Source organism: Mustela lutreola, chromosome 16 (genome assembly GCF_030435805.1).
Source record: "Mustela lutreola isolate mMusLut2 chromosome 16, mMusLut2.pri, whole genome shotgun sequence".
Lineage (NCBI taxonomy): Eukaryota > Metazoa > Chordata > Mammalia > Carnivora > Mustelidae > Mustela > Mustela lutreola.
The window spans coordinates 16589956-16607813 of NC_081305.1; the positions used below are offsets into that span (position 1 = coordinate 16589956).

At 40.1% G+C, this 17858-nt stretch overlaps 1 protein-coding gene across 1 annotated transcript in view; it reads right to left on the bottom strand.

Moving 5' to 3' along the window:
* Positions 1-17858, bottom strand: part of SNTB2 (syntrophin beta 2) — a 117465-nt gene that overhangs the window by 9066 nt on the left and 90541 nt on the right. Inside the window, exons 5-6 of the mRNA XM_059153810.1 lie at positions 13195-13391; positions 1164-1348 (exon numbers count right to left, since the gene is read on the bottom strand). Coding sequence (XP_059009793.1) covers positions 1164-1348; positions 13195-13391 — 382 coding nt within the window. The remainder of the gene's footprint in view (positions 1-1163; positions 1349-13194; positions 13392-17858) is intronic.

The following is a 17858-nucleotide window of genomic DNA, read 5'->3' on the forward strand; positions in this document are numbered from 1 at the left end:
GCCCCAAGAGTTTCTTATGGTTTGTCTCCCCCTCTGACTTCGTTTTATCTTATTTTTCCCTCCCTTCCCCCATGATCCTCCTCTTTGTTTCTTCATATATAATTCTCTTCCTCTGATTGACTTATTTCGCTGGGCATAATACCCTCTAGTTTCATCCACGTCCTTGCAAATGGCTGCTTCGAGCTTTTGAAAAGCCCTGGTCCATGGTCCAATCATAGTCTCCTAAAGGTTCATCATTTAAAATAAGATTTCTAGACATGATTTCTTATTTGGAAGTTATTTTCTCTACGATCTCTTTCAGTAATAAAATGTCAAGATTCTGTTTTGCAAATTTCCATCTATGGTAAGTGTCAACAGACATAATATTTCATGTATAAGACTTGAACTTGGGGCACCTGGGTGGCTCAGTGGATTAAAGCCTCTGCCTTTGGCTCAGGTCATGATCCCAGGGTCCTGAGATGGAGCCCTGCATCGCGCTCCCTGTTCCTCCTCTCCCTCTCTCAGCCTGCCTCTCCCCCTACTTGAGATCTCTATCAAATAAATAAATAAAATCTTTTTTAAAATGATAAGACAGAAAAGGCATTATTTTACTCCTTTATCATAATTTGTGATTTCTGAAGTAAACTTTACACACTTCTATGGTTCCCTAAGGGAAATCATAAATTCCTGCTGATCTTTCCTTTAAAAGACAAGGAGCTCTTAAAAAAAAAATGATGGTTGTGTGGAGATACCTCTGTATCTTTTTTCTCATCAGCAGAATTTCTGTAGCAACCAAGTCATTCTATTACTTTTAACTCATCTCAACCAACTACTAATAATAGCAATGGATAGAATTTATTTATTAAAGTTTACCATCTTTTGTATTTTATAGCTCATATTTGATAAAAGCCTATTTCTTAAAAGGGCTATCCATTTTTCCCTTCTACCATTCAAACAAAACTTTTTAAAAAGGAATGATTTCCTGAAGTGGGGGAAAGAAACACACACACACACACACACACACAGGCCCCAAACCCAAACCCAATACATCCTGAAAACTAAAGAACAATTTCCTGACTCCAAATGGATGATATGTCCACACTTTTCTATACAAAAGGTAAAACACAATGAGAAAGAAAGAAAATACCTATTGGAGTAAACATGGTTTTCAGAAACACTCTTACCAGTTCTCCTTCAGGACCACCAAAATCCAGATACAGATTTCTAATGCCATCATCAGCAGACATTTTCAGCCTCTCAAAGGGGTAGCGGTACAATATGCTGCTGGAACCTCCATTCTCCTTGGAGATAGTGAACCCATTTTCATAGTGGACAGTGAATCTTACTTCTTGGCCATTTATCGTGCAGCCTATTGAAGACATGCAAAAACTATCATTAATAAAGTTAGCACTTCATGGGGCGCCTGGGTGGCTCAGTGGGTTAAGCCGCTGCCTTCGGCTCAGGTCATGATCTCAGGGTCCTGGGATCGAGTCCCGCATCGGGCTCTCTGCTCCGCAGGGAGCCTGCTTCCCTCTCTCTCTCTCTGTCTGCCTCTCCATCTACTTGTGATTTCTCTGTCAAATAAATAAATAAAATCTTTAAAAAAAAAAAAATAAAGTTAGCACTTCAGTTTTCAAATGGAAAAGGATTCTTCTGACTTCAACAAAGGAAAAAGAATCCTTTCTTGAGAATGTGTGATATCTAACTTATTTGGAACGACCTCAAGTAAGTTTTGTTCTGGTTGCTTGGGTCAATATCTAGACTGAGATGAGAAAGAGATGACCATAACTCTCCATGACATCTGATCTGATTCAGTTTGACTCAGTGAGTATCAATTAAACACTTGTGCTGGCAGTAGGCGGTGCATGGTACTAGAGAAGTGAGAGGCATGGTGCCCGCTCTCGAGAACTTTCTAAATGAATAGGCATAAACGTGAAATTCCTAATCGTGCTGGGTAGAATGTACAGAACACGACTAAACACTAGACTGAACGAGTCCAAAGTCAAGGAATAGTTTTCCTGGAGGAGAAGGTACTTCAGAGAGGCCCTAAAAATAGGTCAAACTGGATGGGCAGTGAATAGAGCAAGGTTTCAAATGGGCAAGAAGAAAGAACATCCAAAGGAGAGAAGGCAGAAATGCCTTTTAGGGGCAGTCGCAGGGTTTGGTTGGTATTTGGGAAGAGGATAAAGATAATGTTTATTATCAAAGGTAAGAGTCATAGTTAGCAAAAGTCATACTGTCAGTCCGATCAAAGATAAAATTCAAAGGATTGATCTGAACCGATAGGAAAAAAACCCCTTTGATCATTAAGACTGACACATGCCTTTTCTCAAGACTGGTGAAGTTTCCATTTCACTAACATCCGAGCACAGTTTTGCTGTTAGTACAGGGGCTGCAAGTGCAAGGCCCTCTGAGACCTGGGAATTCACACAACCCTTTGAGAGATGTACTTCACATCACCTAAAGGATCAGAGTCTTGCTATGTTTGGTCACAAAAAGTACTTTCTAAACAAGCAAGTCCTCCTATCCAGACCCATCAGCGTATTTTTTCACTGCCCTTGCACTGAATTAGTTAAAATAGCTCTGTGTTTAAGTAATAAGAAAAAAGAACAATAGACAAATATTGGCAGTGTCCCTTCTCAGCACTACTCAAAGAAGAGAACTTCGGCCCAAAGACTGAATTTTCATTATCCTCAGACAAAAACCCTGGGTGGGGGGGAACATGGATAAAACTACCTACCTGTAGAAAGAAATACAATGCAATAATCTCAGAATAAATGGCTAAGGGTTTGGAGGAAGAACAGATAGATCCTAATCAGGGCAACTAGGATACAGTTTTCAAGGGAATTTTATTCTATTAACATCCCTGAAGCTATAGTGCAGTCAAGGGTAGTGAGATTTGTTTGAGGAGAAGAGGGGATCAGTTCTAGTCTAGAAAAGAGAAGCTCAAAGAACAAGGATTTGCTCGAGTTCTGGAAGCACTGGCTAGGGAAGGTGGGGGAGTATTTCTGCCAGCAGGTGTGTCATTACTGGGGCAAGATCAGGTGATGGAGCTAGCAAAGGCAAGCCATTAACCCCCTAAGAGCCTGCCATAAACCAAGTTGCCCAAAGATCTTGTTTAGGATTATTTCCTCCTAGGAGGGAAGAAAAGCAACGCAAATATAGTAGCTGTGTGTGTAACTTAAGAAAAAACAAGGGCCCCTAGGTGGCTCCATTGGTTAAGCATCTGCCTTCAGCTCAGGTCATGATCTCAGGGTTCCTGGATCAGGTCCCATGTCGGGCTCCCTGCTCAGTGGGGAGTCTGCTTCTCCCTCCCGCTCTACCTCTCCCTCAACTTGTGCTCTCGCTCTCTCTCTGGAAGAAAAGAAAAGAATCAAACAGAATACTGTTTCTGATTATCTCAACCTTGAAGGGAAAAAATAAAGGTGACACTGAATATGTCTGGGTTTAGATGTGAGTTTGTTTTCACTTAAAACTGCTAATTAATACCAGATAATTCTGAACGTATGAATTGACCATAGCAATGTTGTATCTATAAGTCCTAGTTCAATGGTTTCTCCCCAAATGGTAAGTATATATAGTTAAAGCAATGGTGACTAAGTACCTGGTACCTCTCATGCTCAGAGGGTGTCAGGAGTAGTGCACTGAAGAGCAAAAAGTCTCTGACTGGGGCGCCTGGGTGGCTCAGTGGGTTAAGCCGCTGCCTTCGGCTCAGGTCATGATCTCAGAGTCCTGGGATCGAGCCCCATCGGGCTCTCTGCTCAGCAGGGGGCCTGCTTCCTCCTCTCTCTCTGCCTGCCTCTCTGCCTGCTTGTGATCTCTGTCAAATAAATAAATAAAATCTTAAAAAAAAAAAAAAGTCTCTGACTGTGATTTAACGCGCGCGCGCGCACGTGTGTGTGTGTGTGTGTGTGTGTGTGTGTGTGTGTGTACGGCAGCCAGCTGTGATAAGTGGCCCAATTCTGATGGGATAGGATCTGGGACTTATTAGTGAAGCTCTGGGTTACTCCAGGTGGCTTATTATAACCATCCTGATGTCCTGATTCAACTAAAATCCTTTTGTGGACTATAAATCCACTATGTACCTCAATTTATAGGTAAGTCAGTAAAAAATGCAATGTGCTGATTTTGCTTAACAGGGCCATTATCAGAAATATAAAAAGACATCAACAGCATTCAAGGACAATCACAGAACATCAAATACTGAAGTTTAAAAGACAGAAAAAAAAAAACTACAGTTTTTGCAGTAATCAAGGGAGGAAGATAAACATTCAGCACCCAGCAGTGGGGGCTTTGTGTTCCTTTTGGAGGGTACGATGTGGGTTGATAGTGTTCAGAGATCAAGTTAGGGGAAAGAACTTCATGGGCCTGGACCCAGAATAATCAGCAAACATACATGAAGTTCAGCGGAGTTGTGAATTATATATTAGTTTGTTTGCTCATTAAATCATTTATTCTTATTTTTTTAATTCTCTGCTCTCACAGGGCAGCAGGGATGACAGTTGGGTCCTTACAAACAATCTACATTGTAGAAATCACTGTTTTGTTTTGTTTGTAAGATTTATTCATTTTAGAGACAGAGAGAGAGAGAGAGCAGGGTGAGGGGCAGAGGGAGAGGGAGACAAACTATCCCGAGCAGACTCCCCGCGCTGAGTGTGAAGCCCAACATGGGGCTCAGTCTCAAGAGCCCAAGATCATGACCTGGGCTGAAATCAAGAAGCAAATGCTCAACCGACTGAGCCACCCAGGCGCCCCACGAAACCATTGTTTTGAACACTTTTTATGTGCCAGACACATAAGTTACATGTTATATTATGTGTTAGGTCGTGGGAGATACAGAGTTAAACAAAAGATGCTTCCTATTCAGACAAGTGAGAGAGAAAGAAAAGGAAATACGGATACAGAAAAATGAACTACATCCTATACCAGGGAATTGGACAAGACACTATATTGGAGGATAGAGGAGAGGGGAATAGTCTAATTCTGGGTAATCTTTTTTTAAAGAAGATTTTACTTATTTATTTGACAAGCAGAGATCACAAGTAGGCGAAAAGGCAGGCAGGGGAGGGGGAAGCAGGCTCCCCATGGAGCCCGATGCGGGGCTCAATCCCAGGACCCCGAGATCATGATCTGAACTGAAGGCAGAGGCTTAACCCACTGAGCCACCCAGGTGGCCCAATTCTGGGTAACCTTAAAAGGCTTAATTAGAGGTGCTAATTCTCTGGGGTTTAAGTAACAATAACAAACATAACAATGGCCACTTTGCTGAGTGTATACTATACAGCAGAATTAGTAAATCATGACATTTCAACTAGTCTAAAAATCTAATAAACTTTCAGCATCTTTGGGAAAATTTTATTACCAAGTAATATGTAAAACAGACACCCTCATCTCTTCTCTAAGTTCATTTCATCTGTGAGACTTAATTCATAACCAACCCACCACCTGGAATAGGGGTCAAGGACAAGGTGGTGACCAGGGATGGGGTGAGAGGCAGCGGGTGGGGGAAGAGTGAGAACGCTTATGTGCGCGCCAACCACCTAAAACCCAGAAATCTCCAGTTTACCACATGTACTCTCATACAAGCTCAATCATTCTGAACGAAGTTCTCTGAGGAGAATCTCCCTGTATCATTAATAGTCTGCATTAGAATATTCTCTGACTTCATGTTTAAGGTTCAATTATTACACTCAAGTATTTTTTTTTTCTATTTTTTTTTTTTTTTTTCCTTTTGAGAGAGACTGAGAATCTTAAGCAGACTCTAGCATGGAACCCATCATGGGGCTCGATTTCACAACCCTGAGATCATGACCTGAGCTGAAATCATAGGGAGTCAGACACTCAGGGTACCTGGGGCTCAGTCAATTAAGTGTCTGCCTATGGCTCAGGGTCCTGGGATCGAGCCCTGTGTTGGGCTCCCTGCTCAGAAAGAAGTCTTCTTCTCCCTTTCCCTCTGCCCCTCCTCCCAACTCATGCACACTCTCTCTTTCTCTCTCAAATAAATAAAATCTTTAAAAAAAAAGTCAGATTAGCAACCGATGGAGGACCCAGGAGCCCCTCAACATTTCTCTTTAAACTGGATCTCCTGCATTAATATTTTTAGATGTTCAAATCTCTCATTATCAGAAGAAATGCCATTACTCAATCCTCAGCTTCCCTTTTTCTCTCTATCTCTTTATTTAAAGATTTTATTTATTTATTTGACACAGAGAGAGAAACAGCGAGAGAGGGAACAAGCAGAGGGAGTTGGGGAGGGAGAAGCACGCTTCCTGCTGAGCAGGGGGCCCACGATACAGGGTTCGATCCCAGGACCCTGGGACCATGACATGAGCCGAAGGCAGATGCTTAACGACTGAGCCACCCAGGCACCCCCTCTCTCTTTTTAAAAAGATTTTATTTTTAAGTACTCTCTACATGCAACATGCAGCTTGAACTTACAACCCCAAGATCAGGAGTTAATCTCTACCAACTGAGCTCTACTGACTGAAGCAGCCAGGAGCCCCGCTTTCTTTTCTTAAAAGGAGTGTCTTTAGTCAGTTTATCTGTGTTTCACTGTGTTTCACTTTCCATTCAATCCTCAGTCCTTTTCAGTCTGCCAAAGCCATCATACCACTGAGTATCTTTTCTGAAGGGCACCAATAATTATCTCCATGTTGCTGAATCCAACCAGCTTCCTTAGCTCTTGTCTTGATACTTGTAAGTACTCACTGTCAGCTGTCTACCCAGTTTCTATTTCTCCATTCTTCCTTTACAGCCAAACCCTATTTTTTTAAAAGATTTTTTTTATTTGTTTGACAGACCGAAATCACAAGTAGGCAGAGAGGCAGGCAGAGAGAGAAAGGAGGAAGCAGGCTCCCTGATGAGCAGAGAGCCCGATGTGGAGCTCAATCCCAGGACCCCAAGATCATGACCTGAGCTGAAGGCAGAAGCTTTGACCCACTGATCTACCCAGGCACCCCCCAAACCCTATTTTTATTCAAATTTCTACACTTTTTCCTCATGTGTTACAAAGAAGGGTCATCTCAATTTCAAGGGTAGATAGCGGCTGAGCCAATCCGAGCACAGCTTTCCTCTGGTAACTGTTGTTGGTCCAAAGTATACACATGAACCAAATTGGCTCAATCAGATTGGAAAGAAATACAATTGGGAAGGAAAGACCACCCCTCACCTTCTATCCTTTTTTTTTTTTAAGCTTTTATTTATTGGGGCGCCTGGGTGGCTCAGTCATTAAGTGTCTGCCTTTGGCTCAGGTCGTGATCTCAGGGTCCTGGGTTCAGGTCCCGCATTGGGCTCCCTGCTTGGCGGGAAGCCTTCTTCTCCTTCTCCATTCCCTCTTCTTGTGTTCCCTCTCTCGCTGTGTTTTTCTCTGACAGATAAATAAAATCTTTTCTTTAAAATCTTTTAAAGAAAATCTTTTAAAGAAAAGATTTTATTTATCTGTCAGAGAGAGAGAGCACAAGCAAGGAGAGTGGCAGGCAGAGGGCGAAGCAGGCTCCCAGCTGAGCAGGGAGCCCAACTCCAGGACCCCGAGGATCATGACCTGAGCGGAAGGCAGATGCTTAACCAACTGACCCACCAGGTATCCCCTCGCCTTTTATTCTTACTCTTTCTTCTATGTAGATAATACATTTCTTTAATGTTTAATCTAGTTTTAGAGGGGATTTTCTGTTAATTTCAGCCTAAACCATCCTGATACATTTAGCCCTACTGGCTGCTCCTTTCCTTCTTCTACGGTTTGCATGAAGCTAATGGTCCCCACCAGCCTTAGTTTTCCTTTGTGTGCTCTGACTACTATCTCACAGTCTGCTAAGTTGGGGAGACACTGGCTTTTTCAAACTATGGGATACTGCTGAGTACAATGATACATGTTAAAGATAACTTCCAAGCAGCTTTCCAGTAGTAAAAAAATTTAATAAAGCCAAGAGGAAAAAAGGCTCATTAATAAATTTATTGTTATATCAAGATAATTGCTGGTAAATACATCCCATGGTTTCTACTTTGTGTCTTTTTATTTTATTTTTTAATTTTTCTTTATTTTGCATCTTTTTTAAATGAGAGACTACTGGAGATTAGCAGTGTATCCTGAAGGACAACTATCCTAACATCAAAGAAATGCTCTGCTGCAAATCTTGTTTCTGCTGTTCTGCGGCCAGTTACTCGGTATGAGGGGTCTGGAGGGCTGCAGTATTTCATGTAAGACCTTTCCTTCAGTAGCTGCAGGACTGAGCCACCTTGGGCTCCCCTGGGTCTTCCAGAAAAATCCAGAAGGTAATGGGCTTTGTGGGTTCAACCTGGCCTGATTGCCCAGGACTCTCTTGGAGAAAGGCTGAAGCAATATCATCTGTTCCTGCACATAAAAAATGCAAGTCTAGGGGCGCCTGGGTGGCTCAGTGGGTTGAGCTGCTGCCTTCGGCTCGGGTCATGATCTAGGGGTCCTGGGATCCAGTCCCGCGTCGGGCTCTCTGCTCGGCAGGGAGCCTGCTTCTCTCTCTCTCTCTCTCTCTCTCTGCCTGCCTCTCCATCTGCTTGTGATTTCTCTCTGTCAAATAAAAAAAAAAAAAAAAATGCAAGTCTATCAAGTATAATCAATGGACTGATCATGCCCAGGCTTACAAAGAACATGACACTATGTTCCTTTCTTATAGCTATTTGGTCAAAGGCATGAAGTAGGTCTTATTTATATTTATTTCTCACATTACAAAGCACAGCACTCTGTAAGTAAAAAAACACTCAATAAATGTTTGTTGATTTAATGAATTAAGAGAAAATGATACTGTATATATCCTCTAGGAGTTTAATCTGCGCATAAGAATGAGTCATTTAGAGGGGGGAAAGCAGGGGCTTAAGGCACTGGTTTTGGAGTCAGAAAAGACCCAATTCAAGCCCTCACAACATTAATGCCAGTTCTTTTATCTTAAAAATATAGGTTTATGGGGTGCCTGGGTGGTTAAGTGGGTTAAGCCTCTGCTTTCGGCTCCGGTCATGATCTCAGGGTCCTAGGATCGAGCCCCGCATCTGGCTCTCTGCTCAGCAGGGTGCCTGCTTCCACTTTTCTCTCTCTCTGCCTGCCTCTCTGCCTACTTGTGATCACTGTCTGTCAAACAAATAAATAAAATCTTTAAAAAAAAAATAAAGGCTTAGAAGTGTGTGTGTTAGGGTCAGAGGAAACATACATTCAATTTATGACTTATAACAACCCTGGTAAGTACTCATTATTCCTTCTGCTTCTGTCCTTCCAACTTCAAAGGCAGGGGCTATGCCTACTCTATTTTAGTACAGCCAGTACAAGTATAGAGTATACACTCAATCCATATTTGCCCAGTAGCTGAATAAAAATTCAAGAGAATTTTACAAAATCAAGAACACGGTTAAAAAGCAAACTCTTTCATTATATATGCTAACAATATAAACACTTCAAAATGCTCATTTTTCTTCTCCTTTTGGAGATTTTCTACATCTTCACTAAAGCAAATCCTCCTGTATCTACTACTACTTAGCCTTTATAACATCAAAACTATAGAAATGCAGAGTATCTCCATAAAGTTCTTTGATTTAAAAATTGTAAAGTTTGGGTAACTGGTATGATGAAATTAGCCTTTAGAAGAATATTTATTAAAGTTCAAACAAATATATACATATATGTATTTTCATACTTTGAATTCCTATAAAAAATGGAAAATGGTTTTAAATATATCAAAGAATTAACTGTATTTTCTGCTTAGTGATCTTGAGGTTCATATTTACTAAAAGGAAATAGTCCTGTGTTCTGGAAGGATCATATACCAATTCTACTGTAATCGAACAAAGGTTTAAAACTAAATGAACATTATACAGATGCCTGGGTGGCTCAGTGGGTTAATGTCTGTCATTGGCTCCGGTCATGATCGCAGGGTCCTGGGATTGAGTACTGCACTGGGCTCCTTGCTCAGCAGGGACCCTGCATTTGCCTCTCTCCCTCTCTCTCTCTCTGACAAGTAAATAAACAAAATCCTTTTTTAAAAAAGATTTTATTTATTTATTTGACAGAGAGAGATCACAAGTAGGCAGAGAGGCAGGCAGAGAGAGAGGAGGAAGCAGGCTCCCCGCTGAGCAGAGAGCCAATGTGGGGCTCGATTCCAGGTGCCTGGGATCATGACCTAAGCGGAAGGCAGAGGCTTTAACCCACTGAGCCACCCAGGTGCCCATAAATCTTTAAAGATAAATAAATAAAACTAAATGAACATTATGAAGTTCATGTGTTGCGCTCACTAGCAAAATCTTAAAGGTAGTTACCAAAATTTTTCTAAATGAGTATACTATACAAATAAATAAATAAATGCATAAACCATAACCAATACACATAAGAGACAAAGAAATAGAGCTTAAATTTATGATTTCTTCTTGTCAATGTTCTGATGTTCTTTAGGCCACAGATACCTGAATAGGTAGTACAATGTGCCATAATTATAGTTTTAAATAAACCTTTCTGAATCTCCCAACAATAACACCAAGTGATAACATGCATCTGCAGGACATGCTTATATATGTACGTTTGTATACGCAAATGAGGATGTGCACATTAAGCACACACATAGTAAGACAAAGATCAGGTGTATGACACACAGACACACACAAATGCATTTTAAAGGAATTCTGGCTCTCATCAAAACAGTTTACTTTCAGTCACTTTAGTACATGTGGCACAGTTCTAAATTCAGAGTAAGTGATTAGTAAGTATATCAGTTGACCTGAATTGTGGAAATGAAAGTATTATCAAGGTAATATTAAAAGACAGCTGTAAGTGGGAATAAAAAGGTTCAAAATTACCAAAAAATAAAGTATAAGGACCCAACCAATCCTCCCCTCAAGCCATCTGTATTTAAACAACCGTGAGCTAGGGACTGGACAGATTGTTGTTTCCAGCCAGAAGTTTAGCTGTCAGACAGCAGAGCAACAACAGGAAAGTGAAAAATGTTAAAAATCTAAAATGCATTCTTTGTTTTGGGAAACACATCTCTCTGGATTTTTTTTTTTTTTTTTAAAGATTTCATCTATTTATTTGAGTGAGAGAGACAGCATGACCAAGGGGGATGGGCAAAGGGAGAAGTAGATTCTCTGCTGAGCAGGGAGCCTGATGCAGGGCTCAATCCCAGGACCTTGGGATCATGACTTGGGCTGAAGACAGACCCTTAACCATCTGAGCCATCCAGGTGCCCTTCTCTCTGGATTCTTAAAGACGATATGGTGATCTCAGATGCCAGTAAAGGGCCTAATGAATGTTCTTGGGCTCCCCAAAGGAACAGAGAGCACTATAGACCTTCACATTGAGGACACAACCCAGAAAGCATATTCTGTGCCCAAGACTAAAACCAGAGCGTGGTCACCAACCACTCTATAGTGAAAATGGGTGGGAAACACACAGATGAAAAAGTGTGGAAATGGTGGCTTTAGGTGAAATCCAAGGTGGGGTCTTACTAGTCACTGGTGTCACTACTTGAATCATCACTGTGGTTGTAAGGAAAATATCAACCAATTACTAATGGGTTGAAGAATTATGTCATTTTGACAACATTTAAAAAATTCTCCCTCTGCCAATGTTAGAAGATGACCCATGGAAATGTTACCTATGCAGTTCTAAAGCCATGGAGATCTCTCACTTTCCAAAAGCAATGGAAAGAAAGATAAATTACAAGACATTCTTCCCTTTAAACATTTTCTCTTTTTATAAAATTCTATAAAACTGTTTATAAAATAAAATACATAGAAAACAGGAGCAAAATTAAGTAAACTGTATTGGAACCAAGATAATCAAATTAGTGTTACCTGGATGGTTCCGTCGATTAAGCATTTGCCTTTGGCTCAGGTGATAATCCCGGGGTCCCAGGATAGAGCCCCGCAACAGGCTCCCGGCTCAGTGGAGAGTCCGCTTCTCCCTCTGACCCTTCCCCCTTTCACGCTCTCTCTCTCTATCTCTCTCAAATAAATAAAATATTTTTAAAAAGATAAAATTAATTCAAACCATATTAGAAACTCTATATCTTCATTTTGACTATTCTTTGTTCTTGTTAAAATGGAAAACAATCTGGAAATACCTACACGTGTACATACATATATATACACAAAGGAAGCCATAAGGACTAGCCACAAGAGGGCGCTTCAACAATGAAAAGACACCACCAGGCTTCTCTCCTTTAGATGCTTATTTCAAAATTTGAAGACAAACTCCTACACAAAATTCCTTATTTTTCTGTAGCCATAAGCCTTGTAATATGCCCATATTTTAAGGGTGTTTATCCATATCTTAGACTAAATCTTCTGAACAGAAGTTTAGTGCATCTAGTACTTAGTAAATCAGTCCTTACGCTATCATATACAGATTAAAACAATGAACACCAAAACTGTCACGTTGTACAAAGGGTGTTATAAAGGAGCCATATATAAGGTTTAGGGAAACTTTACTACTGAAACAGAAAAACCAGGTTTCTTCCATCAAGATCATTTTATGCTGCCATATTTTAGAATATTTTTGAGTAATGGTTTTTACTTTATTTTTTTTTTTTTTAAGATTTTGTTTTAAAGATTTTATTTATTCATTTGACAGAGAGACAGAGAACATAAGCAAGGGGAGTGGCAGACACAGGGAGAGGGAGAAGCAAACTCCCTGCTGAGCAAGGTTCTGATGCGGGACATGATCCCAGAACCCTGGGATCATGACCTGAGTGGAAGGCAGATGCTCAACCCAGGTGCCTCTTTTAATTAAGATTTATTTATTCATTTGATAGAGAGAGAGAGAGCACGAGTTGGAGGGGCAGAGGGAGAAGGAGAAGGAAAGGGAGAATCCCACGTAGGCTCCACACCCAGTGCAGAGCCCAAAGTGGGGCTCAATCTCTGGACCCTGAGATCATGACCTGAGCTGAAATTAAGAGTTGGGACACTCAACCAACTGAGCCTCCCAGACGTCTCTGGTTTTTACTTTATTTTTTATTTTATTTTATTTACTTATTTGACAGACAGAGATCACAAGTAGAGGCAGGCAGAGAGAGAGGGGGAAAAAAGCTCCCTGCTGAGCAGAGAGCCCGATGTGGGGTTCTATTCCAGGACCCTGGGATTATAACCTGAGCTAAAGGCAGAGGCTTTAACCCACTGAGCCACCCAGGCACCCCCTGGTTTTTACTTTAAACAAAGTATAACATTTCCATGTAATTACTATTTGAAATGGTGTGTCAGGATCTATACCTAGTGAGACTTCCTTAAGTAGCTCAGCAGCAGCATGGCAACCCTGAACAAGTATCCTGGTCCAGGTCGACAGATCCCGATGTGTCTCCACCCTGAAGAGATGCATCTCAATGCCCTGCCGAGAGCCTGTTCTGGTAGCAAACGTGAGGTCAGATCCAAGTGAGGGTGATCGACATCCAGAGCCAGAATGAACCAACCTAGGACCACAAAGAGGGCAAAGATCAAAAGTAATTAATACAGTGGTATAAGAAAATGTCAGCAATTTATGCTGGTAAATAAGCAGAAAGTTATAAAAGCTACCTGCAGTTCTGGCAAAGTATATTTCAAAACAATATTATAGCCTTTGAAGTATATACCATTCTTTTGTCCCATAAAATGACCCCTCAAGTCATAGGCAGAACACTGGGCTGGATGAGCTAAGGCCCAATATTCCATTCCTTTTTATGCTCTGAAAAGGCTGCACAGGTCAAAGAAAGGTTCAGTTTTGACTAGGACGTGTTAAGCCCCCACATACAAACAGCCTCCCCTCTTATCAACATCGCTCACTAGATGGTACTTTTTTTTCCTACCAAGAATGAACCTACACTGACATATCATAATCACCCAAAGTCCATAGTTGACTTTAGGGGTCACTCTTGGTGTTGTGAATTCTATAGGTCTGGACAAATGTGTAACAACATATATCCGTCATTATAATACACACAGTATTTGCCCTAAAAGTTCTCTTTGCTCTGCTTATTCATCCCCTCCCCCTCCTCCTGTCAGCCATTTATCTGTATACCTTTTACTTCCTTTTCTTAACTTACTGCATTAGCAAGAATTGCTTGTAGGATGTTAAAAAGGAATGGCAAGAGGGGACAGGACATCCTTGCCTTGTTCCTGATTGTAATGGGAAAACTGTGTTTCTCATTATTAAGCATATTAGCTAGAGATTTTTTGTAGACAGTTTTTATCAAGTTGAGAATATTCCCTTCTATTCCTAGTTTACTTTTCTTTTTTAAAAATCAGAAACCGGTATTGAATTTTGTCAAATGACTTTCCTGCATCTCTTGATAGATTCATATGATTTTTCCTGTTTAGCTTCCTTTTTTTTTTTTTTTTTTTTAAGATTCTATTTATTTGACGGACAGAGATCACACATAGGCAGAGAGGCAGGCGGGGGTAGGGGGGGGAAGTAGGCTCCCTGCTGAGCAGAGAGCCCAAAATGGGGCTTGATCCCAAGACCCTGGGATCAGTGTCTAAGCTGAATGCAGAGACTTTAACCCACTGAGCCACCCAGGTACCCCTCTTGTTTAGCTTCTTGATGGGATGGATGACATTAATTGATTTTAGAATACTGAACCAGCCTTACATATCTGGGATAAATCCCACTCGGTCATGATATATAATTCTTTTTATACTTTTTTGGATTTGATTTGCTAATACTTGTTGAGGACTTTTGCATTTATATTCATGAGAGATATTGGTCTACATTTTCTTATAAGGTCTTCGTCTGGTGTTGGTATTAGGGTAATGCTAGCCTCACAGAATGAGAAAGTATTCCCACTGCTTCTGTCCTCTGAAAGAGATTATAGGGAATTTCTTCCTTAAATGTTTGGTAGAATTCACCAATGAACCCATCAGGCCTGGTGTTTTCTTTTGGAAGACCTTACACTTTCCACAAAAATTAATTCAAAAGGGATCGTAGACCTCAATGTAAAATGTAAAAGTATAAACTTGCAGAAGATATATTTTTTAAAAGATTTTATTTATTTATTTGACAGACAGAGATCACAAGTAGGCAGAGAGGCAGGCAGAGAGAGAGAGAGAGAGAGAGGGAAGCAGGCTTCCTGCAGAGCAGGGAGCCCGATGCGGGGCTCGATCCCAGGACCCTGAGATCATGACCCAAGCCGAAGGCAGCAGCCCAAACCACTGAGCCACCCAGGCGCCCCTTGCAGAAGATATTTTAAGAGAAAACCTAGGTAATCTAAAAAGATACAACACAAAAAGTGTGATCCATGAAAAAAAATTGGTAAGTTTTAAGTTAAAAACTTCTGCTTTTTGAAAGATACTGTTAAAAGAATGAAAAGACAAGCCACGGAGTAGGAGAAAATATATGAAAAGCACATATCTGATAAAGGACTAATATCTAAAATATACAAAGAACTCTTAAAACTCAACAATAAAGAAACAAAAACCCAGTTAAAAAATGGGGAAAAGACTCATTTCTTAGTATATAGCCAAAAGAACTGAAATTAGATTATTGAGATATTTTACATCTATGTTCATTGCAGCATTATCCACAATAGCCAAGAGGTGAAAGCAACTTAAATGTCCATTGACAGAATGAATAACTGAAGAAAAAGTGGTATATACATACAACAAATTATTACTCAGTCTTAAAAAGAAGGAAATCGGGGCGCCTGGGTGGCTCAGTGGGTTAAAGCCTCTGCCTTTGGCTCCAGTCATGATCTCAGGGTCCTGGGATCGAGCCCCATATTTGGCTCTCTGCTCAGCGGGGAGCCTGCTTCCCCCTTTGTCTCTGCCTGCCTCTCTTCCTACTTGTGATCTCTCTGTGTCAAATAAATAAATAAAATCTTAAAAAAAAAAAAAAAGGAAATCCTGTCATACACACCAACACACATGAACCTTGTCAACATTATACTAAGTGAAATAAACCAGTCACAAAAAGACAAACACTGCCTGACTCTACTAATATTAGGTACCTATAGACCAACTCTTAGAAACAGAAAGTAGAATGGAGAGTTGAAGGCAGTAAGTCAGAATGGCAACTATGAACCTCAGGGTTTCGATGAAATGCTTACATGAATACTTCATTTAACTCTTGGTTGATTGGAGAAGGGACCATTATTTCTGATAAATGCTGTACCTGGGGATTTTGCAAGTCCAGTCTGTTCTAAAAGTTTTTATTTTTAGCCTGTACAAATCATGATAAGAATGAGACATAACTGGGGTGTCTGTCAGTAGACATTCGACTCAACCTCAGGAATGTGAGTTCGAGCCCCATGTTGGGTGGAAAGATTACTTAAAAACTAAAACTCTTTTTTTTAAAAAGATTTTATTTATTTATTTGACAGAGAGTGAGCAAGAAAGAGAGCACAAGCAGGGAGAGTTGCAAGCAGATGGAAAGGAAGAAGCAGGCTCTCTACTGAGCAAGGAGCCCAATGTGAGTAGTTCAGTTGGCTAAGTGTCTGACACTTGATTTCAGCTCAGGTCATGATCTCAGGGTGATGAGATGGGGTCCCACTTTGGGCTCCATGTTGGGCATGAAGCCTGCTTAAGATTCTCTCTCTCCCTATGCCCCTCCCCATTCAAGAAAAAAAAAAATCAATGTATTGATTGTATATAGTAGGAGCGAACAATCTATAAAGGAAATTAAGAAAAAAAATCCATTTATAATAGATCAAAATGAAAAATACTTAGGAATAAATTTAGCGAAAGAAGTATAAAACTTATACTCATAAAACTCCTGAAATTTATACTCATAAATTCTCCTGAAAGAATTTAGAGACCTAAGTAAGTAGATACCTTTGATCATGGACCAGAAGACTATATTTTTAAGATGGCAATATTCCCTAAATTGATCTACAGATTCAAGGCAATCTCTATGAAATTTCATCTTTTTTTTATTTTCCAGAAATCAACAAGCTAATCCTAACATCCATATGAAAATGCAAGGAACTTGCAATCACCAAAATAATTTTGCAAAAGAACAAAATTGGAGGATTCACTCTTCTGATTTCAAAACTTACTACCAAGGTATTAAATTGACAGTCCAGAAAAAAAAAAAACAACACCCTAGTTATGATCAACTGATTTTTGCCAAGAGACTTCAATGGAGAAAGAACAGTCTATTTAACAATGGTACTGTGATAACTGAATATTCCCAAGCAAAAGAATGATGTGATGTTTGACCACTATTTCACACTACAGAAAAACTGACCCTATATGGATAAAAGAATGAGTCTGAGAGCTAAAGCTACAAAACTTTTAGAAAAGCTCACAGAAGTAAATTTTTGTGACTTTGGATTAGGGAAAGCCTTCTTAGATGTGACACAAAAATGCAAGAGGAGACTGATAAATTGGACTTCATCAAAATTAGAAATTTTTGTGCTTCCAATGACACTGTCAAGAAAGTAAAAGACAACTCACAGAAAAGGAACTATATTCGCGAATCGTATATTTGATAAGGTATTTGCCTACAGAATATATAAAGAATTCTTACAACTCAATAATTAAAAGGCGACCCAATTAGAGAATCAAGGATTTAAATAGATACTGCTCCAAAGAAGTATACAAATGGCCAATAAGTACATGAAAAGATGCTCAACATCATTAGCTATTAGGGAAATACAACTTAAAACCATGAGGGTATGGAGAAAATGGAAAACTCATACCCTGCTGGTAAGAATTTCAAATGATGTTGTACCTGTACTAAACAGCCTGGTACTTTCTAAAAAAAGGTTAAATATAGAGCTCCATATGACCCAGCAATTCTGTTCCTAGCTATATATGCCCCCAAACCAACATATGTTCACATAAAAACTTGTATATGAATATTACAGCAGCATTATTCATAAGACTCAAAAAATGTAAATAGGCCAAATGGCCATCAACTGATAAATGTGGTCTATCCATACAATGGAACATTATTCAGCCATAAA